This window comes from Pinus tabuliformis, chromosome 4_1 (assembly GCF_031772625.1).
Source record: "Pinus tabuliformis cultivar Carrire ecotype Pingquan chromosome 4_1, CPIR1, whole genome shotgun sequence".
NCBI lineage: Eukaryota > Viridiplantae > Streptophyta > Pinopsida > Pinales > Pinaceae > Pinus > Pinus tabuliformis.
Window position 1 is genome coordinate 472,212,706 of NC_142303.1, and position 24,306 is coordinate 472,237,011.

The window sequence follows — 24,306 nt, forward strand, 5'->3', positions numbered from 1 at the left end:
CAACTGCAACGAAACGTACAGATTTGAACGCGAACTAAGTTTTCGTTGGAAAGTCGGATGAAGGGAAGTAGCCAATGGATTTCTGGAATATTACAGATTAGCCTAGTCCAAACGTTCTAGTTCTGACTCGTCCAAGACACATTCACACCGACGTAAATATGTTCCATCTTTTTAATACTAAATCCCCTGCGCGGAAATTTCTTAGACCACACCACAAAGGATTCCATTCACTCCACACGTTTTCCCGGCTCTATAAATATGTTGGCAGTTACAGCAAATAATCTCATCCCGCAGACATTCACTTGCTCAAGTGCAGTAGCTACCACCATCTCTGTGATTCCCGACTTCAAATCCCCTCACTATCACACTACTTCCTCCCTTGGAACGACATAAAACTTTACCCGCACTTCCTCAGTGCGACTCGCCTGCAAAATCTTGCAATGACTAAACCCTCGCAAAACCCGAGCTGCCGCATTAGTCCCAAAAGCTGCTCACTGAAGTCGCGGCAGTTCAAGGGAATCCGGATGAGAAAATGGGGGAAATGGGTGTCGGAAATTCGAATTCCCAATTCCAGTGGCAGAATTTGGTTGGGCTCCTACGACACCCCGGAAAAAGCTGCCCGTGCATATGACTTTGCCGTCTACTGCCTCAGAGGATCCACGGCCAAGCTCAATTTTCCCCACTCACCGCCCAAAATTCCCTGCGCTTCGTTTCAATCACCGCCGCAAATTCAAGCCGCGGCGGCCAAGTTCGCTGCGGAAGAATTTCAGCTTCCTTCGGAAAACGGCGCGGCATCATCGTCGGCCAGTTTGGAAGCGGGATGTGACATTGACGGCCAACCGTTTATTTCGGAACGGAGTACGACCTTTGGGGATTCCGTCCCACTTGAGGGTACGAACAGTGGGGGGTTGCTAAACGTAGAGGATATTCCTCCGGTGGATGTGTTAATGGAGGATTTTGGGATTCTCCTCCAGCAGTCGGAAGACTGGGACTTGGGGATTTTTTAATCTTTCTTCCTTACTGCTGAAATTCTACCATGTGAATTCAATTAAATTATATTATTAGTTGATATGTTTATGTGATTGATGAGATTATAACCCCTTTCGGAAATTAGTGATATTTCTTTTTGGATTTTTCGGCATATTTTTGGTCCAAATAAATTTGTTTTGAATTATTTTTTTTAAAAGGAGGGGGTGAGTCTTTTTTTTAAAGTTATATATTAATTCAGATTCACAATTTTTACATATACACAGAATCGAGATGTTTACAATTGCTGCGGAGCAGCGCTGACATGCGTGGAGTGTCGAATCCTTGTGGGGAGGCTATTAACCGGTCGTCCCTTCCACGTGGGATAACGCCCATGTGCAAAAATAATATGTGGTATTGTATATTTGGATTTAACATTTTGAAAAATCTCAGAAGTATTTTTATTGTACAGAAGTCACTCATCAAATTTATAGTTTCAATAAATCCCTACAAAATTCTAGACAAATTAAAATAAATTTCTGGTGAAATTTTGATTTGTGTTATTGTATATTTTCAGAATGAAAAAAAACTTTATGATTGTATTATATGCATCCAACAAAAAAGTACAGCAATTCATATGGGGACCATCAGATATGGCTGTATAGATGATCATAACCACATGGAGAGAATGGATTTAAGGAGCCATATCAGATCTGGAAAAGATATAACGTATAGAGAAATATTGCTAGCAGCACCTATGTATAGAATGTTAGTTCAATTGTCGGCCCCATATGCCAAGGATATTTTTGGAACAAAAAACAAAATAGGAGTCAAAAGCTTAGGAAAAATAGATCAGAGATCACAATATAAAGCGTGTTATTGAATATTTAGATTCAACACTTTAAAAAATCCCTGAGGCACTTTTATAGTACAGAGTTCACACATCAAATTTATAATTTCAATGAATCTCTATAAAATTCTAGACAAATTAAATTAGAAAATTAACTACAAAACTATTAAAAAAAAACCACACTTCAAACAAATCAATCAATTAAATCTAAAATAACGGCCACTCTTAGATTTTGATTTATATAAAATTAATTCATATATATTTTTAGCCACTTGTAATTAAAATATGATCGCGATCGTTGCCCGAAACCATTTCTATGGTTGCTCGCTTCACAAGCGAAGTCGAAGGGAATATTCACATATATACACGGTAAACGTTTGAGCAAGATGATCAGCTTGGAATTTGTCTTCCATTTATCAGTTAAACATTTGTGTTTTTCCTTAAATTTGAAATTTACAACGGGAAAGTTATTACCATGAGAGATTTCCGGAAGTACGGTATCCATGAGGTGAGGTGCGGTATCTATTTTTAATTTTGCTATTTCACAGTGAAATTTCTAAAAGGAAATTTAATAATGAAGTCTAGATTTAAAAAAAAAAAAAAAATTAATTGAAATTGTAAACAAATGTAGACTTATATTTATAATAATTAAAAAAATTGAAACATAGCAAAAGGAAAATTATATATTTAAAAATATTAATATTTGTATTATAAATTGTAAAATAAATAAACTAAATATATATTAAAACAATATTTTATCATAATTAAATTTAAATCATAATTTTATATATATATATATATATATATATAATTAAATTTTTAATATAATATAAAAACATTATACATAAATTATATCTTAAATCTAAAAAAAATTCTTATAACAGGGAGCGAAAACATAACCATAGTGAATATGACTCATTGTTGACTTAGAGGCCAAGCATGATCTGAAATTGCGTTCATTTACCAACTCAATGTTGCCTTCAAGTGCAAATTATGATCTAAAATTGCTTTCTTTTGCCTTCTATTTACTATATACTTTACTAGCCTTTATATATTATAAGCCCCATTCTACCTATGTTTTCCTTAATTCTAAACCATATCGGTATCAAGTGCACTGTATTATTTCTCCTTTTAATTTTGGCCATTTTTCCTAGAGTGGAAGTTGGTTAGCTGTAAACTCTTAACGAGTTGTTTAAGATTTTTTTGAAGGACATGTAACAAGACTTTTTATATCATAAATGAGGTTGGTTTGAGACCATGTTGTTGTTTAACTTTTGGAAATTATTATAAATTTTGTTTGTATTTTTTATAAGGTTTATTTGACTTATTGGCGTAGATTAAACTGTATATGGCTTGGAAACAAAGCTCACTCCTGATCTGATTTCATTTTTGCACACACGGGGTCTGTTCACATGGGACAAATTGATTTTGTCGTGGTCATCTTCCTCGCCAATCTGGAAGGATGCAGAGGATCTTGGTCTGCCTCCTTCTCTGCGACAGATTTGGGAGTTGGCGATAAAGTATTTTGCTGACAAAGGAATCAAACAGATAGGTAACAAAGATGAATTGATATGGTCAATGCCGAACTCAACACAGCCAGTACGCGTAAAGGACTTATATGAAGCTGCCTCGACAAATCTTCAGCCGCGGCCCTCTCCAATCTTCCCTTTAAAATTCTGGAAAGCATCTTGCCCGCTCAAGGCAATTTTATTCTCTTGGCTGTTTTTTTCCAATCGGAACCTCACATGGGAGGTCCTTCAACGAAAGGGATGGTCGGGTCCAAGCAGATGTGTCATGTGTCGTCAAGCGCCTGAAACAAATGTCCACATGTTTTTTCAGTGTCCAGCATCGGCCCAAATCTGGTATGAACTTTCCTTATCTCATGGTTTTTCTCAACAGGTTTTCTCTTCCGTTCAGGAGGGATTTAAGTGGTGGAGTGCTCAACGTCCAGAATGGAGATCTTTATTCATCATCACGTGTTGGTGTCTCTGGAAATGGAGGAATGCCTGCATTTTCCAGGACTCCAAGGATCCTATTCTCTCTACGTTGGTTTACATATCTACTATGCTCGATCCAGCATGTCAATGATGGTTCTTCTTCTCATGTTTTCTTTTCTCACGGTCTTCTTTTCTTCTCTCCTCACTCAGCTTTCATTCTGTGTTCCATGCAGAGCTTATTCCACAGAAATTCCCTCTCATTTTTGGAAGATATCCAGGATATGTTTTGATATATTGGGTCTTCACATATGGATTTGTTTCAGCTCTTTCTTGTTATAGGCCCAGATTTCTAGCTTTTGCAAGGCCTGAGCTAATATCTTCTGAATTTTCAGGAACAGCCGGCCGACATGATTTGGCTTTTATGTATCTACTCATTATATTTTCTTAATATAATATATGATGGTTTTCTCTCTGAAAAATGATTAATAATTTTATTTCAAATTTTATTTTATTAAATTTATTTAGAAAACATTAAAATTTTTATCTTTTAACTTTCTAACTTATTCACCCTCATTTAATGATTTAAATTTTAAACATAACCATTTACAAAATTAAAAAGCAACATTTTCTTTTTATAGCCGTATTTGCTTTATCTATGATTTTTTATTGCCTTATATTGATTGAAAATTTCCCATCTTATTTCATGGCCAAACATTGAGGGAAGATACTCCTAGGAGGTAGGGGCAAGTTATAGTACTGTAAGAAAAGGGAAACAGTGTTCACTAGAATCATAGGCAATGATGTGGACAATCCCCACTTTTCAAAAAGTGGGGGAAATAGTGTTCCCTAGTTCTTATAACGAGATCATTACTATTCAAAATCAAGGTGCATCATTTCTGCGATCACTTTCGCTGTTATAATATTCGATACGGTAATGATTAAGGGGAATGGGAAAGGTCCAACTGCTTGGATTGATTGAAAGGGGAATGCAACTAATGTCAATCAATTTCCCTATATTTCTATTTTCCCAATTATTTTAAATTTTTACTTATTCTTTTGCCTTCCCAATTATTGTGAATTTTTACTATTTTAATTATATAAATATATTTAGCATTTTTTTTATTTACCAAGTTATTTGAGTTTTGGGATAATTACAAGTTTAATAATATGTGTTATTTTAATTATATAAATATATTTAGTGTTTTTTTATTTATTAAATTGTTTGAGCCTTGAAATGATGGCAGTGTTAACAATGCACCCCATAATTATCTATTATACTTTTTATAGGCAATTTTATTTAATTTTTAAATATTTAAATTGTATAAATTACATAAATAAATTTATAATTACGCCGTAAGGCGTTTCCATTTGAAATCAACTTTCCTCTTAGATGACGTGTACATTTCTAAGCCTTTGATTTAAATGTTAGACGATTAAAATAATTTTAGCCATACGATTGATTAGACGGGTACAGTAAGGTATTCAAATTAAAAATGCGGCGGAACAGATCACCTCGCCCTGGCTCAGCGTTCCTTCCCGGGGCTTCTCGGAGTGGAGACGTCGCCCTTGCCCTAGCTCGGCCCTGCTTCCATGGATCATCTGCAGTGTTTGCTTTCACACTCTCTACATCGAACGCTTAAAGTCGAATGTCGCGGGCGTGGTGGTTTCAGGAATGCAATGCAACAGACTTCGCCATCTCTGTTACTTTCTACGCACTCAGTTTCTCCTGGAACATTGGCATCCAGATACCGCTGACCAGGGTTTAGATTGCTCCTTTTCTTCTATGTTTTATTTCAGGAATGCAATGCAACAGACTTCGCCATCTCTGTTACTTTCTACGCACTCAGTGTCTCCTAGAACATTGGCATCCAGATACCGCTGACCAGGGTTTAGATTGCTCCTTTTCTTCTATGTTTTATTTCAGGAATGCAATGCAACAGACTTCGCCATCTCTGTTACTTTCTACGCACTCAGTTTCTCCTGGAACATTGGCATCCAGATACCACTGACCAGGGTTTAGATTGCTCCTTTTCTTCTATGTTTTATTTCAGGAATGCAATGCAACAGACTTCGCCATCTCTGTTACTTTCTACGCACTCAGTTTCTCCTGGAACATTGGCATCCAGATACCGCTGACCAGGGTTTAGATGGGATGCTTTCCAGGGTAATCTCCTCTGTTTAAACAGGGTCTTTCCAAATTTTTGCAAGCAAACTGGGAACACATCTCTTTTATTTATTTTATCATTTTTTTAATGCAAAGTAATAATTTATCTCTTTTTTTGTTATTCAGGTCATAGGGACGAATTTTGCACTTGCGTTTTCCAAGGCAGCAAAAGATCTACACACTTGTTCCCTTGGAACGGCTACACATATGGTTACCTCTGATTTTGAACACGCTGCAGCAAATGGGCTTAATGTTTCCAAAACTTGGGCCTTCAACGATGGCCAATACAAACCACTACAGAATTCTCCGGTGTATATGATGAACAAGACTTTCAGGGTTGTGCATAGGCCCTTGCAATACGTCAATCGTTGAATCCCTCCACCGATTTTTTGTTTTTTTGGGTGTTTGATTGTGCTGGCATTGCTTGTCTTTCTGGATCTTGTGCATGTTTTTGGCTTCTCTGTTTTTTGGTGAACCTAACTTCTATAAATACAATACAATCTTCAATCTTATGAAACAGGAAAAAATCCTGCAATATTCAGGGTTTCCGGCCTAGCCTCTATGAATACAACCTTAGGACAATAACACCTAGCCTCTATGAATACAACGTCAAGACCCTAACATGCAACTGCATCATTGCGTGCAGAGATTCATTCCTCTCTCTTAGCCCTAATTTTTATTTGCTTTATTTTTATTTTTTCCCTCGGAATAACCATTTTTTCTGTGATAATTTGTGCCGAAAAAACCTTTCGGGTTAAATGGGTAAAGTTTCATTGCACTGGTAATATCTATCAATTAAATAACTTTATTGGGTCATAGGGAATATTTTGGATATTATCAGTATATGTATAAAGCGTTAATATGTGTTTTGCAGAAAATTTCCCATGTATTAACAATTGATGGCTATGAAGATGAGCCAACCAATTATGAGAAGTCATTACAGAATGCTGCAGCACTTCAGCCAATCAGTGTGGCCATGGAAGGTGGTGGAAGGGACTTTCAGTTTTGCAAATCTGTAAGTGTCCAATTCTTTGCATAGATTTTATCTACATGGTATTCCAATACATATTTTTTGCACATGCATGCAGTGCAAGTCAATTGATCAATGGTTTTGCTGGCTTTTTTGGGGTGACAGGGTGGGTGTATTTACTAGAAATTGTGGTTTGGATCATGGTGTGACGCTGGTGGGTTATGGGTCAGCTGATGTGGACAACTGGATTGTAAATAACTCATGGGACCAAGCTGGGGTGAGAAGGAGTACATCAGGTTGCAAAGAAACATTGACAATTCATTTGGAAAATGTGGAATCGCAATACGGCCATCATATTTGATTAAGAATGGGTCTAATTCTCCAAACCCTGGCCCTTCCCCTCCCTCTCCGGTCATACCTCCAGCAAAGTGCGATGACTGTTATGCATGTCCTGTTGGTAGCACTTGCTGTTGTGCCTATGGCATCGGCAATTTCTCCCTTTAATGGGGATGATGTTCTTATAAATCAACTACCTGATGCAAAGATAACCACCACTGCTTCCCACACGATTTCCCATTCTGTGATTTCAATGCAGGAACTTGTCTTAAGGTTAGTCATCCATCATTTCTTTGTGCACATTTTTCATTTCAAATCACCAATTCCGGCCTATGGAGTTTTAGTGTTTGGAATCGATGTGCAAGTAAAAGGTTGAAATTTTGTTATTTGGAAGCGATTTGCAAATAAAAGGCTGAAATTTTGGTGTTTGGAATAGATTTGCAAATAGAAGACCCTTGTTATAGTGTGATTGACATGTTGAAGTTACATTTGTTTTACTTTAATTCTCACAACTCGTATTTCAGGTAGCCTTTCAGGGTTTTAAGGTTTGGAGTGTTAATCTGTTGACCTTTGATACTCATCCAAGATTTATTGGTATTTACAGAGCAAGAATGATCCATTTGGAGTTCATATGCCCAAGCTTACTCATGCAAACCCACATTTTGCAACTCAAGTTGAAAGACTAGCTGCCAAACAAGATCACGGTTTCTTCTCTATGCGATCCGGATTGCGTGACTCACATTTTCTTCAGTGATGGGAGAATTTATTAGAGGCCGAATCGCTCAAAACAATCAAACTCCAGTAATAATCTGGCTTAAAATCCAGCAGTCAACAAAATGTCCAAAATATTATCAGAGCTGTTGTAGGATGGATCTGTATGAAGTCGGTTTTCTGTCAAATTGTTTATGCATACAAGATTATTGTAAATGCCACCATCTTACATCTTATTTTTGCCCATTCGTTTATGGGAGTCACGATTGTTCTTATGTGTCAGATGCATGAGCTCAATTGGTAAAATTTGTGTACCTGATTCTTATTGAAGTTAATGTTAAAATGTCTCAACTTTGAAACTACTTCTACGCTTATCGCCACCTCTCTGAAGTTTGAAAGGCAAAAATAGCGCATGAATAATGTGAATAGATTCATGGCAGATATGTAGACTCTTTCTCGTTGAATATAATATATTCTTTGAGGTATGACTAAAGGGAACAAACATTACATTTAGCTTGTTTGACAGTTAAGACTTCTTCTACACTTGTCATCTCCCTGAAGTTTGAAAACGCAAAAATAGTGCGTGAATAATGGAGACCAAGCCGAACAGAGATTAACAATATATCATTGGAGCAACTTAAACTGGAAGCCACAAGTGACAAGCGCGCAAATGCATGTCTTTTATGAATATACATTGGATTTTTTCAATTTCTGAGAGGGTTTTTCTCCGGTTAAAAGTCAGTGTGATCTCTGTCTGAATACTTTTCCCGTCCCTCTCCAGTCACACCTCCAGCAAAGTGCGATCACTGTTATGCATGCCCTGTTGGTAGCACTTGCTGTTGTGCCTATGGCATCGGTAATTTCTGCCTTTAATGGGGATGTTCTTATAAATCAACTACCTAATGCAGAGATAACCACCACTGCTTCCCACATGATTTCCCATTCTGTGATTTCAATGTAGGAACTTGTCTTAAGATTAGTCATCCATCATTTCTTTGTGCGCATTTTTCTTTTCAAATCATCAATTCTGGCCTATGGAGTTTTAGTGTTTGGAATCGATTTGCAAGTAAAAAGTTGAAATTTTGTTATTTGGAAGCGATTTGCAAGTAAAAGGCTGAAATTTTGGTGTTTGGAATAGATTTGCAAGTAAAAGATCCTTGTTATAGTGTGATTGACATGTTGAAGTTCCATTTGTTTTACTTTAATTCTCACAACTCATATTTCAGGTAGCCTTTCAGGGTTTTAAGGTTGGAATGTTAAACTGTTGACCTTTGATACTGATCCAAGATTTATTGGTATTTACAGAGCAAGAATGATCCATTTGGAGTTCATATGCCCAAGCTTACTCATGCAAACCCACATTTTGCAACTCAAGTTGAAAGACTAGCTGCCAAACAAGATCATGGTTTCTTCTCTATGCGATCCGGATTGTATGATCCACATTTTCTTCAGTGATGGGAGAATTTATTAGAGGCTGAATCGGTCAAAACAGTCAAACTCCAGTAATATTCTGGCTTAAAATCCAGCAGTCAACAAAATGTCCAAAATATTATCAGAGTTGTTGTAGGATGGATCTGTATGAAGGCTGTTTTCTGTCAAATTGTTTATGCATACAAGATTATTGTAAATGCCACCATCTTACATCTTATTTTTGCCCATTCGTTTGAAACACAATGTTAACCACGGATTTACAGCACACTCATGAAATAAATAAAAAATATGTACTGCAGATCAGAGAGCCAACTTGAAGGTTGAATAAAGGATCCAATGGAAGAACTTTAGAGACTAAAACCTAAAAGAACATAATCACAATCAGAAGGTTTTTTTAAAAAGATGAAAAGTGACTTGTGCAACAGTGACTTTCAGGCATAATATCTTACCTCAAGTCAGAAACTAATAATCGAGAAAAATTGTGACATATAAAGAATCATTGAAGAAAAAATGAATAAACAAAATGCCTTTCAAAAATAGAAAATAAAGAGAAAACACTAACATTACCCTGGATACATCAGTGTCTGATCCAAACAGGTTTCGAACATACTTCGAACATATTGGATGTTGGGGTACAGAGTTTTCTCTAGATTGCTGCCCAGCAATAGTAGATAGAGAATTTGAAATCCAAAGCCGTTAATGTTGCTGCAACTTGCAATGTATCTAAAAAAATATTATTTATATTTTTACATAACAAATGCTAAGTCATTAAGATTTCGATAATTTTTTACGTAACAAATGCTAAGTCATTAAGATTTCGATAATAGGTGGCCTCCGGAGTAAGCTGAGCCGATTTTTCAAGCGTTACAGGTTCCTCTACCAATCGACCAGTTTTGTCAATATCTCCAATGTTTGTTTCCATGCTCATTTTCGCTATCAGCATAGCATGTCTAGAAGCATCAATTGCTCTTTCCTGCACATTCAATATTAATTCAGTAGACCGTGGTTTAAGAAGTGGCTTCTAATCCATGTTGATCTGTGGAGTGCCCAATATAAGAAGAATGAGGGATACTTTCCTTCATTATACTTTTAGATGACATTACAAAACTAAAGACATCGCAAAGGTAAAATTCAAGGTTTTGAAACCTCTTGTAATCCCACCATTGTAATGTTTGCTTTAGCAATATCCACAGCATGCTTCTGTGGAATAACATGACTACTTTCATCCAAAATCTAACTGAACATTCCTTGCAAGGGTGCAAGATTGGTTGAAGCTCCACTCAAAATAACTAGTGAGAAGGAAGCTCCTTGACGTGCATATTTCAAAGATTTTATTGTAAATTTTGGGGATATTCCAAGCATATATCTTCAATTTTGGCCATTATACTCATTGATGACTTGATAATATGATCATTTTTCCCATCGATTGCTTTTTAATCGCACTAAATCCAAATTTGTTGTAAAATTTGTAGCTCAAAACATGGGTTTTTGTGTAATTAGGACAAATACAAGAAAACACGCATGGCTCTCATAGAAAAACCAAATATGTCTTAGTCGTGGATAAGACTGAAATTGTGATGGTCTGTCTACAAATGCCTTGATGGCCATTGTTCCTTTCAATTTTATGAATCTGCTGTGTTTTTATGAACAGAAAACAAAACCAGACCATGCCAAAACTGAGATGAATGAGAAGGATAATTATTGCAGACACCAGAGCAGATTTCAATGGCCATGATGGCATGTATGTTGATGCTTCTATATGTGTTGGGAGTGCCTTGATATCAACTGCAAAACGTTCTTGAACCTGCTTCAGCACATCCTCCTCTGATGAAGAAGCAGAAGAAACAAAGGTAATTGCAAGACCCTTTGTGCCAAACCGTCCAGCCCTTCCAACCCTGTGCAAATAAGTATCTGCAGACTCAGGCATGTCATAGTTGATAACAATATTAACTCTTTCAATGTCAATTCCCCTGCCTACCAGATCAGTTGCAACCAGAAGCCTCTTATTCCCCTCCTTGAAACTTTTGTATCTCATCAGTCTTTCATCCTGCTGCATTCCAGAATGAATGCAGGTACAAGGAAAGCTGCACCCCACCAGCAGCTTGGATAGCTCAGAAGCCCTTTTCACACTTTTCACAAATATAACCACCTGGTTGAAACCCAGGACATCTAGCAAATCAGTCAGCTTCCTGTTCTTTTCTACCTCAGCCAGTTTTATATAGTGCTAAACTAGACCATGAAGTGTAAGCTTGGCCTCATCATCAACATATATCTCCATAGGATCCTGCATGAATTTCTTGAATTTCTTGTGACATATAAAGAATCATTGAAGAAAAAATGAATAAACAAAATGCCTTTCAAAAATAGAAAATAAAGAGAAAACACTAACATTACCCTGGATACATCAGTGTCTGATCCGAACAGGTTTCGAACATACTGGATGTTGGGGTACAGAGTTTTCTCTAGATTGCTGCCCAGCAATAGTAGATAGAGAATTTGAAATCGAAAGCCGTTAATGTTGCTGCAACTTGCAATGTATCTAAAAAAATATAGTTTATATTTTTACATAACAAATGCTAAGTCATTAAGATTTCGATAATTTTTTACATAACAAATGCTAAGTCATTAAGATTTCGATAATAGGTGGCCTCCGGAGTAAGCTGAGCTGATTTTTCAAGCGTTACAGGTTCCTCTACCAATCGACCAGTTTTGTCAATATCTCCAATGTTTGTTTCCATGCTCATTTTCGCTATCAGCATAGCATGTCTAGAAGCATCAATTGCTCTTTCCTGCACATTCAATATTAATTCAGTAGACCGTGGTTTAAGAGGTGGCTTCTAATCCATGTTGATCTGTGGAGTGCCCAATATAAGAAGAATGAGGGATACTTTCCTTCATTATACTTTTAGATGACATTACAAAACTAAAGACATCGCAAAGGTAAAATTCAAGGTTTTGAAACCTCTTGTAATCCAACCATTGTAATGTTTGCTTTAGCAATATCCACAGCATGCTTCTGTGGAATAACATGACTACTTTCATCCAAAATCTAACTGAACATTCCTTGCAAGGGTGCAAGATTGGTTGAAGCTCCACTCAAAATAACTAGTGAGAAGGAAGCTCCTTGACGTGCATATTTCAAAGATTTTATTGTAAATTTTGGGGATATTCCAAGCATATATCTTCAATTTTGACCATTATAGACATTGATGACTCGATAATATGATCATTTTTCCCATCGATTGCTTTTTAATCGCACTAAATCCAAATTTGTTGTAAAATTTGTAGCTCAAAACATGGGTTTTTGTATAATTAGGACAAATAGAAGAAAACACGCATGGCTCTCATAGAAAAACCAAATATGTCTTAGTCGTGGATAAGACTGAAATTGTGATGGTCTGTCTACAAATGCCTTGATGGCCATTGTTCCTTTCAATTTTATGAATCTGCTGTGTTTTTATGAACAGAAAACAAAACCAGACCATGCCAAAACTGAGATGAATGAGAAGGATAATTATTGCAGACACCAGAGCAGATTTCAATGGCCATGATGGCATGTATGTTGATGCTTCTATATGTGCTGGGAGTGCCTTGATATCAACTGCAAAACGTTCTTGAACCTGCTTCAGCACATCCTCCTCTGATGAAGAAGCAGAAGAAACAAAGGTAATTGCAAGAACCTTTGTGCCAAACCGTCCAGCCCTTCCAACCCTGTGCAAATAAGTATCTGCAGACTCAGGCATGTCATAGTTGATAACAATATTAACTCTTTCAATGTCAATTCCCCTGCCTACCAGATCAGTTGCAACCAGAAGCCTCTTATTCCCCTCCTTGAAACTTTTGTATCTCATCAGTCTTTCATCCTGCTGCATTCCAGAATGAATGCAGGTACAAGGAAAGCTGCACCCCACCAGCAGCTTGGATAGCTTAGAAGACCTTTTCACACTTTTCACAAATATAACCACCTGGTTGAAACCCAGGACATCCAGCAAATCAGTCAGCTTCCTGTTCTTTTCTACCTCAGCCAGTTTTATATAGTGCTGAACTAGACCATGAAGTGTGAGCTTGGCCTCATCATCAACATATATCTCCATAGGATCCTGCATGAATTTCTTGCAGACAGGCCTGATTTCCTTGCTCAGTGTGGCTGAAAACATCATGACCTGCTTGTCATGAGGGGTCATCTTGAAAATGGCCTGTACATCTCTCCTCATGTCCAAAGATTCCAGCATTTTGTCACATTCATCCAGAATAAAATGCCTGATATTTCTCAGACTGAGATCCTTGTCTTTTGCCAATGCCAGAATCCTTCCAGGGGTCCCAACAACTATTTGGGGGGATTCATTTTTTAATATTGCCTTGTGAGTTTTGATAGGTAGGCCTCCATAGAATACAACAACCTTCAATTCTTTCAGATGAGTCATAAACCTCTCAAATTCATGGCATATCTGGTATGCCAATTCTCTAGTATGGCACAAAACTAGGGCAAAGACTTGGCCTTCTGTGGGTTCGATCTACTGCAGAGTTGAAAGCACGAAAACTGTTGTTTTCCCCCATTCCAGATTTGGCCTGACAGAGTACATTCATGCCCAGAATCGCCTGAGGAATGCACTCGTGCTGAACTTCTGAGGGATGTTCAAATCCAGAGTCCACAATTGCTTGAAGGAGCTCTGGCTTCAGTAGGAAATCCCACATAACCTTTCTTGGAGGCTTCATCAGTGGAAAAATGTTCCTCCAATGCTTGTGCATCCAATTCCTCTTCTTCATAGTCCAGGAGCTCTTCATTATAAATCTCTTCTTTCAACTCTTCCACATTGTCTATTCCTTGTTTTGCCATTTTCACTAAAAATATGAAGCACAAGCGCAGCTTTATGATGAAATAGCAGAAGAGGTTTTATTGCTGTAAAAGATGAAATAATGATGCAGAAAACCAGCCATGTGTGTCTCAAAGCACTCTCAGAAATTATATAAATTAAGGTTCAACAGACATACCCATCTCATTCAAATTGGTGACAACTTCATAGGGTGATATTTAAAGTACATTTGAGAGAACTGCCTTTTCTGGCTATGTTGGTTATGTTTTCCACCAACCCTGCATCAACCACACTAATTAAATGTCATGTAGTCACTATTACATTTCAATTGGTGACAAATTCATAGGGTGATATTTAAAATACATTTGAGAGAACCACCTATAAGTTGTATGAAAGCTGACTTAGCAGTCTTTGGTTCCCTACCAAAGATTGTAACTATTAGTGCCAAGTGCTTTCAACTTTCTCCATGGTAGACGCTTCGAGGGTTGCATTGCACTAATAGATTTCAAAACTTTGTGACGAGGCTTGATTCTAAACTCTAAACTACACAACATGAGATTAGAATGTGTTAAAAGAAACTTTGAACAAAATAGTCCATGATTTTCTGCACTTTACAACCCACAATGCAACAGAAATGGTGGCATTAATTTAAGGACTTTGCCTTTGTAAAGGCCTGAAAATAAGCAGAAATATCCCAAGTAGAAGTAGAAGAGAAAATTGTTAATTGAAGTTAGAGGAGGAAAGGTTCTTCTAAATTTAGAAGTGCAATAAATTTGGTAGAAGAACCGGCATATGAAGGTAAGGCATATGAACAGAAAACAAAACCAGACCATGCCAAAACTGAGATGAATGAGAAGGATAATTATTGCAGACACTAGAGCAGATTTCAATGGCTATGATGGCATGTATGTTGATGCTTCTATATGTGCTGGGAGTGCCTTGATATCAACTGCAAAACGTTCTTGAACCTGCTTCAGCATATCCTCCTCTGATGAAGAAGCAGAAGAAACAAAGGTAATTGCAAGACCCTTTGTGCCAAACCGTCCAGCCCTTCCAACCCTGTGCAAATAAGTATCTGCAGACTCAGGCATGTCATAGTGGATAACAATATTAACTCTTTCAATGTCAATTCCCCTGCCTACCAGATCAGTTGCAACCAGAAGCCTCTTATTCCCCTCCTTGAAACTTTTGTATCTCATCAGTCTTTCATCCTGCTGCATTCCAGAATGAATGCAGGTCCAAGGAAAGCTGCACCCCACTAGCAGCTTGGATAGCTCAGAAGCCCTTTTCACACTCTTCACAAATATAACCACCTGGTTGAAATACAGGACATCAAGGACATCACGATTTCTTCTCTATGCGATCTGGATTGCGCGATTCACATTTCTTCAGTGATGGGAAAATTTATTAGAGACCGAATCGCTCAAAACAGTCAAACTCCAGTAATAATCTGGCTTAAAATCCAGCAGTCAACAAAATGTCCAAAATATTATCAGAGGGATGGATCTGTATGAAGTCGGTTTTCTGTCAAATTGTTTATGCATACAAGATTATTGTAAATGCCACCATCTTACATCTTATTTTTGCCCATTCGTTTATGGGAGTCACGATTGTTCTTTTGTGTCAGAGGCATGACCTCAATTCGTAAAATTTGTGTACCTGATTCTTATTGAATTTAATGTTAAAATGTCTCAACTTTGAAACTACTTCTACGCTTATAATAATGTGAATAGAAAGGCAAAAATAGCGCATGAATAATGTGAATAGATTCATAGCAGATATGTAGACTCTTTCTCGTTGAATATAATATATTCTTTGAGGTATGACTAAAGGGAACAAACATTACATTTAGCTTGTTTGACAGTTATGACTTCTTTTACACTTGTCATCTCCCTGAAGTTTGAAAACGCAAAAATAGTGCGTGAATAATGGAGACCAAGCCGAACAGAGAATTAACAATATATCATTGTAGCAACTTAAACTGGAAGCCACGAGTGACAAGCGCGCAAATGCATGTCTTTTATGAATATACATTGGATTTTTTCAATTCCTGAGAGGGTTTTTCTCCGGTTAAAAGTCAGTGTGATCTCTGTCTGAATACTTTTCCCCTCCCTCTCCAGTCACACCTCCAGCAAAGTGCGATGACTGTTATGCATGCCCTGTTGGTAGCACTTGCTGTTGTGCCTATGACATCGGTAATTTCTGCCTTTAATGGGGATGATGTTCTTATAAATCAACTACCTAATGCAGAGATAACCACCACTGCTTCCCACACGATTTCCCATTCTGTGATTTCAATGTAGGAACTTGTCTTAAGATTAGTCATCCATCATTTCTTTGTGCGCATTTTTCATTTCAAATCACCAATTCCGGCTTATGGAGTTTTAGTGTTTGGAATCAATTTGCAAGTAAAAAGTTGAAATTTTGTTATTTGGAAGCGATTTGCAAGTAAAAGGCTGAAATTTTGGTGTTTGGAATAGATTTGCAAGTAAAAGACCCTTGTTATAGTGTGATTGACATGTTAAAGTTCCATTTGTTTTACTTTAATTCTCACAACTCATATTTCAGGTAGCCTTTCAGGGTTTTAAGTTTTGGAGTGTTAATCTGTTGACCTTTGATACTCATCCAAGATTTATTGGTATTTACAGAACAAGAATGATCCATTTGGAGTTCATATGCCCAAGCTTACTCATGCAAACCCACATTTTGCTTTTGCTACTGCTATGTAACCATTGAAGGTATTTCTAGCACACCTCAATGGAGCTGGAATAGTTTTTTCTTAAAATAATCTTCCTGCAAGTTCAGGTCCACTGTCATATGTCTCGACTCCAAAGAAAAATAGTACATCAACAGTGCAGCCTACAAAAAATTTTCATACCTTAAGTAGACCTGATATAGTTCCTGTCATTGTCCCTAGAAGCAATTCATTAAGACCGGACACAACAGCAGATGCTAAGAAAGAAATGAACAATGTTGGAAGAGTGTTCCATCTACAGTGTCAACCAAATCAACTGATGTGATTAAATCTGGCAGCAACAGAGATGAATCTGACAAGATAGACTCCATAAATCCGAAGCCCAAGACAGGCAATGACAAAACAGACCTAAACATTGCTAGGGCTGAGCAACACGTTTCCTCTAGACTTGACAATACAAACACTAGTTCTGTTGTTTGTGATGGAAATCAACCAGGGGAAAGATGGATTGGTGCAGCCAAATTCAGAAGAAATTCACCAGTAGATTCAGTTGTAAGCCCACATGATAGAAGTCCTGCTTTTCCATGGTCAAATTTTCCATCTCAATTCCTTTTGAAGATGAAGTAGAATGTGATCATAATCCCATTAGATTTATGTAAGGTGTTCTTTGGTAGCACTTATTATGTTATTTGTGGGTTTGTGATGCCACATACTTCATTACACTTCATTACACTGCATAAATATATATTGAATAAAGATGGACAACCATTTTTGTTTCACATTTTTTGCTCTGAATACTTAGAAAGATATCATTGCATGTAGTTTGAAGTTATGATACATACTTTCGCTTTCAACAACGTCCATTCACATGTTGATGTTGTTATTCTTCTGCACTTTATGCCTTACGGCGTTTCCTTTGCAACATCTGGTGCAAATGCTAGTTATATTTATTTTTTACTTTTTTTAATAAATTAAAAAATATATATACTCAACAAAATCAAAACAACTAAAATATAAAACTATTAAGTTATAACTTTTAATAAATCAAGATACATCTTTCTTATACAAATTCCACAAATTAAATTTATAATTTTACCTAATCTCTAATAATAATATGAAAATTAAAGTTAAAATATAATATTCGATAGATAAGATATGCCTTCCTTACGGCATAATCAAACCCAACCATCCTTTGACAGATTAGAGTCTTCTCATAAACATTTCTTCCCCATTACACTAATTTTCCCACCCCACATGGTATTTCAAAGGGCTTCGAGCCTTATATATCCCTGAGCTACGGCGTCCCAACAAGGATTCTATTAAAAGCGCAGGCCCCACTCATAAATCAAATACTACCGATTCGTCAGGGACACCTCACTTGCATTCATTAAGATGGATAATTATTTTAAAATGCTGCCTTTCAACCAGAAAGAATGTTGTATGAGTTGATTTTAGGGATTTTTTTTCTTTCGGAATGGATATATAGAAATGAGCTCAAAATGCTAGGTGGAAATTCTCAATAATTTTTAAACCGTTCAAAATTTGCAAATTACATAATTTAAATTTATAATTTTAAAAAATTCAACCAAATTTTAATAAAATCAATTAAAAAAGAAAAGTGTAAAATTATATTTATGTGTTTTTTTTCAAGAAAAAAAATACAATCTTATTTTCATTAGAAAATGAGAAAAAATTTCATCCTAAAAAAATGTCTAAACTCTGAGTATCCTAGACATGACAAACATCAAGGAAAATGTGTCATAATTTTGAAGACTATACATCCAATTTTGATATACCCCTCCCTCTAGAACTCACTATTTTGAAAAACAAAGTAGCAGATCATGCTCGACATCACATTGCATCCATCTCTTGACAAGTGATCGGCCAAATGATTTTGTTCCTTGAAAATATGTGAAACAAATAATCTATTAAAATATTTGATCAGTGACCTGGCCATGTCCATCTAGTTTGCTAGTCTTGGAATCTCTAAATCATATCTATGGTTTGTCCATTCAACGATCACTTTGGAGTCACCATAGACAACAATCTTTGACATGTCCAGCCAATGGGCACAGAATAGGATACCCCATAGAGCAAGGAGCTCCGCTCTCATGTTGGATCCTTTGTCATTAAGCCAACCGAAGGAATAGTAATCTCTAGGCCACTAAACCAACCGAAGGAATAGTGATCTCCAAGCCTCGTAATTATTACCATCCCGCTTCCACATAGCTCGAAAGATGAGGCCCCATCGAAGAAACCAATAGGACAATTAGCCCAAATATCCTTTTGACATAATCTTCTCTTTGATATTTTATCCTTAATATGGCCTCTCTCCTTAAAGAAAGGCATAGCCTTAATACAAGTGCCCCTCACATATCGCACAAAATGATCAAAGATCACCACATGTGTCGCTCTCCAAATACCCCAAATAACATAGAATGCCAGGGCTTTGAATGTCGTATACTCTTGAAACCTTATGTAAGGAAGACCTCAATAGAGGAATTGTCCCATGATGTGCTAAGATTAAGCATATGGAAAACCCCATCCATACCACATCCGCAAATGGGTATCTGAGAAAAAGATGAGTCATATCTTTTGAGTCCTTTCGACACAGCTTGCATTTTCCAAGTCCCTGAAAGCCTCTTTTGAGGAGGTTTTTCATGTAAGAATCTTGTTGTGGACCACCAACCATAAAAAACACTTTAGCTTCTCTGGAATGTCTGAAATCCACGTCTTTTGGAAGGTCCAATTGGTTCTTGGATCGAGCAATTGACCCTATGTGATGTATGAGTACACAACACTAACCGACACCTGGAATTTAACCATGTTACTGATCCAAGATAGTTGGTTCTCCTTCAAAAATAAATTAATCTCTACTAGACTCAATTAGTCAATTAGAGCAAGGCATATATATGAAGCTTTAAAATCATATCTATTCCTTTCTCTAATTGACTAAGCTATCCAAACCCAAATTCATATTCATATTACACTTCTGAACTTAAAAATTGTTGATAATTCGCACAATCTTATCTAATTATTGGTTGCACATGCATGCAACGTTCTTAACGACATCATGAGTAACAACCCCGACCTCCCTCTACTCAAATCTCTAACACAACTCATCATGCGAGCAAAAGTTATCCATCGAGTGTAACTTGTATATTGTAGGGGAAGGAAGGCTCATCCCCTGTCATGTGCTCCCTAGATAATCGAGTCCGAATTTTGTGGTAAATCCAAAACCAAATTGCAACTTACATGTTATCAGTCCTAGCTTCAAATTTCAGAATTTTATAATGGATACATCATAGTATGTACACAGACTCCACAACTACAAAGTCCATTATCTTGGTCATTGGTAGCTTTGTGAAACTCCTTAACCATGTCCCGCTTCACACATCAAGTGAATTACCTTCAACACAACCAAACTACAAGGTTATTAATGAATGGTTACAATTTAGTATTTATATGATTCACCATTGGAAAATCCCCATCAAATACATAAATTCAAACATTTTCAAAAGAGTTTTAGTCCAAAATCTAACCATGTCAATTATATCTAGAAGTCTAAAAATAGTCACTGGCTTACAACCTGTAATAAATTGATACATACAAAAATGATGCATAAGGACTAACAAACTAACACAAAAAACCATAAGTAGAAGTGATTGAGTCAGTAGGTTCTACTTGGATGGGTTCTTTATTGCTGCTAGAAGAACAACCTAGTTTTGGAGGGAGGCCTGTGTGTCTTTAAGTGTGTCCAATCCTTTGGTAAATGCTTGTTAGTTTCCTTTGCATGTGATCCAAGATAGTTGCATGTTTTTTGCAGTTGCATTTCTTTCAAGGGGACCCTCCCAAGGAGGAATTCAAGGTGCTACTATGATAGCAATGGATAGGAAAAAAACCTGTAGGTGCTATGAAATGATTTTGTAGCGCTAAAAAAGAATTGTTTTCAAATTTTAGGGAAGGTGAAGCGACCCACCCTCTGCAAACTTGATTCTTTGCGGTCTAACTCGTCTCCGAACTCAAAAAATGTTCTCCTTCGACCTCTCCTCGTCAAGGATTCTCCCTCACTCAACTTAATGACCCGAGTTCCAATCCAAGGAATGAGTCACTGCCTGCAAAAACAGAGGCGTTGCAAAATAATTTGAAGGTTACAATAAATGGAACACACACAGATAACCACAACTCAAAGTCAAATTTTGATAGGCATATAACAATTCCGAAATGGTCACAATAAATTTTGAAACTTAATTAAATGCACACACAGTTCTATTAGAAACTAGAGAAGATAAAAACACACATTTATGAATATGCACAGATGCAAAACTTTCTTATCATTTACTTCAATCATACATACTCGAAGGCAGGAGAAGAGTTGCGCCTCCTCTCATTCGATGTCCCTTTTATTCACAACTTCAACAAATGGTCTGCTTCATCTTCTCTCCTAAATGAGGGAAGTAAAAAATACAACCATGTGAGTTAATTATTACAATGAGAAATAACTCCCAAATTTCTAGACTCTTCGACTTATGCAAGAATACTCCAATCTTACACCTATATTAAATATTCAGAACTCTAACAAAAACAACAAAATTATTTGCTAGCATAAACATGTGGCTAGTCCACCACATTGTTAAGCTCTTCTCCATTTCTTCATCTTGAGCTCAATCTAATGCACTTGCATCAGACTCCCCAAGTAGAAAAAATTCATGAGCTCTTGCTCACATTAGAGAAATTTTGATGTCTAAAATGGGCCTCAAAACAAAAATGTATAACCAAAACAAACTTTATAAGAAACAATAGGATTCAAGAAGATGATGTCAACCATGGGGGGATGATTCACCATTTTTGTACTTAAAAAAAAAAAAAACAAAACAAAACAAATTTTTCAACTCGTATTTTCAACTTATCTCCCTACGGTTTACTCAAATTTCGAGTGGGAGCACTCATTTGATGCATAATTTAATTCGTCATTGAAGGAGTATCCATGTTGCATACTTTCGATGGACCTTGCTACACGAAAAATGATAAATGCATGAAAAAGTGTGATTACAATCACATTTTTTCATGTATATCTCATTTTTCGTGTAGCAGGGTCTATCAAAAATATACAGCATGGATACTCCTTGGATGAGGAATCAAATTCCACATCCAAGAAGTGCTCCCACTCAAAATTTGAGTAAAACTGTAGGGATATAAGTTGAAAATATGAGTTGAAAAAAATAGTTTTTTCTTTTTTCCCTTTAAAATTCGATGATGTAATCTAATCTTATTTTATTATTTCCACTATTATTTTATAATATTCCTTAGAAGGCCCATTTTAGACCTCAAAATTTCTCTAATGTAAGGTCCTCTATAGAGTAACCTACCTTTTGTAGAGCTGCAACACTCATCCATGTAGAATCCTCCATTAGACGATCCTTGCACTTCACCAAAAAATCCAGATACTCTTTTCCCCTGGGGTTCTTTGCAACGCTGGTGTCTATAATTCTTTCAGCCTGCGGACCCTCGACTGTCATAGGCATCTTCTTCACCCAACTTTGTTCACTGACTTCTCCACTGACCTCATTTGTTGTAGATGCACCTTCATCACCAACTTGATAGGGATACAAATCAGCCACATTGAACATGGGCGAGATACCTATGCCCATAGGTAACTCCAATTCATAAGAATTTGCAGAAAACTTCTTGAGTATCCTACAAAGTCCTATTTTCTTCATCTTGAGTCTTATTATTCCCTTGTTGGGAATCTCTCCTTTCTCAAGTGGGCTAAGACCATGTCCCCTACCTTAAAGTTTACCTCTCTTCTTCTTAAATCTTCTCTTTGTCTGTACTTGTAGTTGTTGTCCTGTAGATTTTGTTTTATCTCCTCATGTAAGTCACTCATTGTTGCTGCAAAATCCTCCCCATCAACACTTCTCTGCTCAAGGTTGCTCAAATCTCTTAGTTCACAAAATCCTCTAGGATGCATTCCATACAAAATCTGAAACAAACTCTTCCCCGTGCTCCTATTTGGTGAATCATTATATGCAAAATCAACTTGTGCTAACACATGATCCCACTGCTTGGGGTGTTCACACACAAGGCTTCACATTATGTTTCCAATACTCCTATTCACAACTTTAGTTTTCCCATTAGATTGTGGATGATAGGTTGAGTTGAAGTTCAATTTTGTTCTAAGCTTCTTCCACAAGGTCCTCCAAAAATGCCATGTGAACTTGGTGTCCATGTTAGAGATTATACTCTTTGGCAAGCCATGTAATCGGACAATATCATTGAAAAACAAATGATCCAAATATATAGCATCATTAGTCTTGTAACACGGGATAAAATGAACGATCTTTGTAAATATGTCCACAACTACAAGTATGGAGTCCTTAACTCGTTGCATCCTTGGTAAACCCAAAACAAAGTCCATACTCACCCATTCCCATGGTCTGTTGGGAATGAGAAAAGGAGTATATAATCCAACATTCTGACTCTTCCCTTTCACATGACAAGACACTCTACATTTGCTCACATATTTCTTCACATCTGCCCTCATCTTTGGACAGAAATAAAAATGTTCTAGTTTACCAAGTGTCTTTTCCCAACCAAAATGCCCAATCAATCCTCCATTGTGTTTTTCTTGCATCAGATTCTCTCTCATTGAGCGATGAGGAATACATAATTGGTTTTTATTGAATAACAAACCATCCTGCAACATAAACTCACTCCATGGGATGTTATCTCTGCTCACAAGGTTCTTGCATGCTTCAAAGGCCTCTCAAAAATCAACATCATCCTCATACAAGTCCTTCAAATAATCAAAGCCCAAAATATGTACATGGCACTCCTGCATGATCAAACTCCTCCTGGTCAAAGCCTCAACTACCCTGTTTTCTTGTCCACTCATATGTTTCAGAAAAAAAAAAAGGTGAAAATTTGTAGGATTTCCACCCACTTGGCATGCTTATGGTTAAACTTATGTTGTTCCATTATATACTGTAATGTAGAATTTTCAGATAACAGAACAAGCTCCTTAGGCATCAAATAGTGTCTCCAATGCTTCAAAGCTTGAACCAACACAAGAGGAGTATTTTTGTTTTGAATCATTCAACTTCTCGCTGAAATATGAAATTGGTTTACCTTCTTGACTCAATACTGCTCCAATGGTTGTTCCGCTGGCATCACATCTGATTTGGAAAAGTTGATTGAAATCAGGTATTTTCAACACTAGTTTCTTGGTGATCTTGTTCTTCAATAGTTGGAAACTTTTCTCTACTACTATTATCCAACAAAATGGATGTTTATCTTTCTTGATCGTTTCAATGATGGGTGCACAAATACCACTGAAGTTCTTGATGATCTTCCAATAGAAGCTAGCTAAGCCATGAAAGCTCCTAAATTCGAAAATGTTCTTGAGTGAAGGCCAACTTACAATTGTCTCTAT

At 36.8% G+C, this 24,306-nt stretch overlaps 2 protein-coding genes and 2 pseudogenes across 4 annotated transcripts; 2 read left to right on the forward strand and 2 right to left on the reverse strand.

The window, feature by feature from the left end:
• Positions 1–270: 270 nt before the first annotated feature.
• LOC149176497 (ethylene-responsive transcription factor ERF015-like) lies at positions 271–1,095 on the forward strand. The gene has a single exon (XM_089423135.1). It carries the CDS (start codon positions 441–443, stop codon positions 1,005–1,007), a length of 567 nt encoding a protein of 188 aa, XP_089279261.1. The 5' UTR covers positions 271–440; the 3' UTR covers positions 1,008–1,095.
• A 5,197-nt stretch (positions 1,096–6,292) lies between these two features.
• LOC149176498 (low-temperature-induced cysteine proteinase-like) lies at positions 6,293–8,243 on the forward strand. Of its 3 annotated transcripts, none has more exons than XM_089423137.1 (3): positions 6,293–6,932; positions 7,053–7,496; positions 7,748–8,243. In XM_089423137.1, exons 2-3 carry the CDS (start codon positions 7,255–7,257, stop codon positions 7,749–7,751), a joined length of 246 nt encoding a protein of 81 aa, XP_089279263.1. In that variant the 5' UTR covers positions 6,293–6,932; positions 7,053–7,254; the 3' UTR covers positions 7,752–8,243. The 3 variants fall into 3 exon arrangements, 2 of the variants coding, with proteins under 2 accessions (XP_089279263.1, XP_089279262.1); XR_016258652.1 differs by having other exon boundaries at positions 6,298–6,932; positions 7,748–8,224; XM_089423136.1 differs by lacking the exon at positions 7,748–8,243 and having other exon boundaries at positions 6,298–6,932; positions 7,053–7,732.
• A 1,909-nt stretch (positions 8,244–10,152) lies between these two features.
• LOC149176499 (DEAD-box ATP-dependent RNA helicase 15 pseudogene) lies at positions 10,153–14,202 on the reverse strand (annotated as a pseudogene).
• Positions 14,203–15,072: 870 nt separating this feature from the next.
• LOC149176500 (DEAD-box ATP-dependent RNA helicase 15 pseudogene) lies at positions 15,073–22,525 on the reverse strand (annotated as a pseudogene).
• Positions 22,526–24,306: the final 1,781 nt, after the last annotated feature.

Coding starts and splice junctions, on each gene's coding strand:
- LOC149176497 (XM_089423135.1), top strand. CDS start 441: ATGACTAAACCCTCGCAAAACCCGAGCTGCCGCATTAGTCCCAAAAGC.
- LOC149176498 (XM_089423136.1), top strand. CDS start 6,817: ATGGCTATGAAGATGAGCCAACCAATTATGAGAAGTCATTACAGAATG. Junction 6,933..7,052: donor ACTTTCAGTTTTGCAAATCT/GTAAGTGTCCAA, acceptor TTGGGGTGACAG/GGTGGGTGTATTTACTAGAA.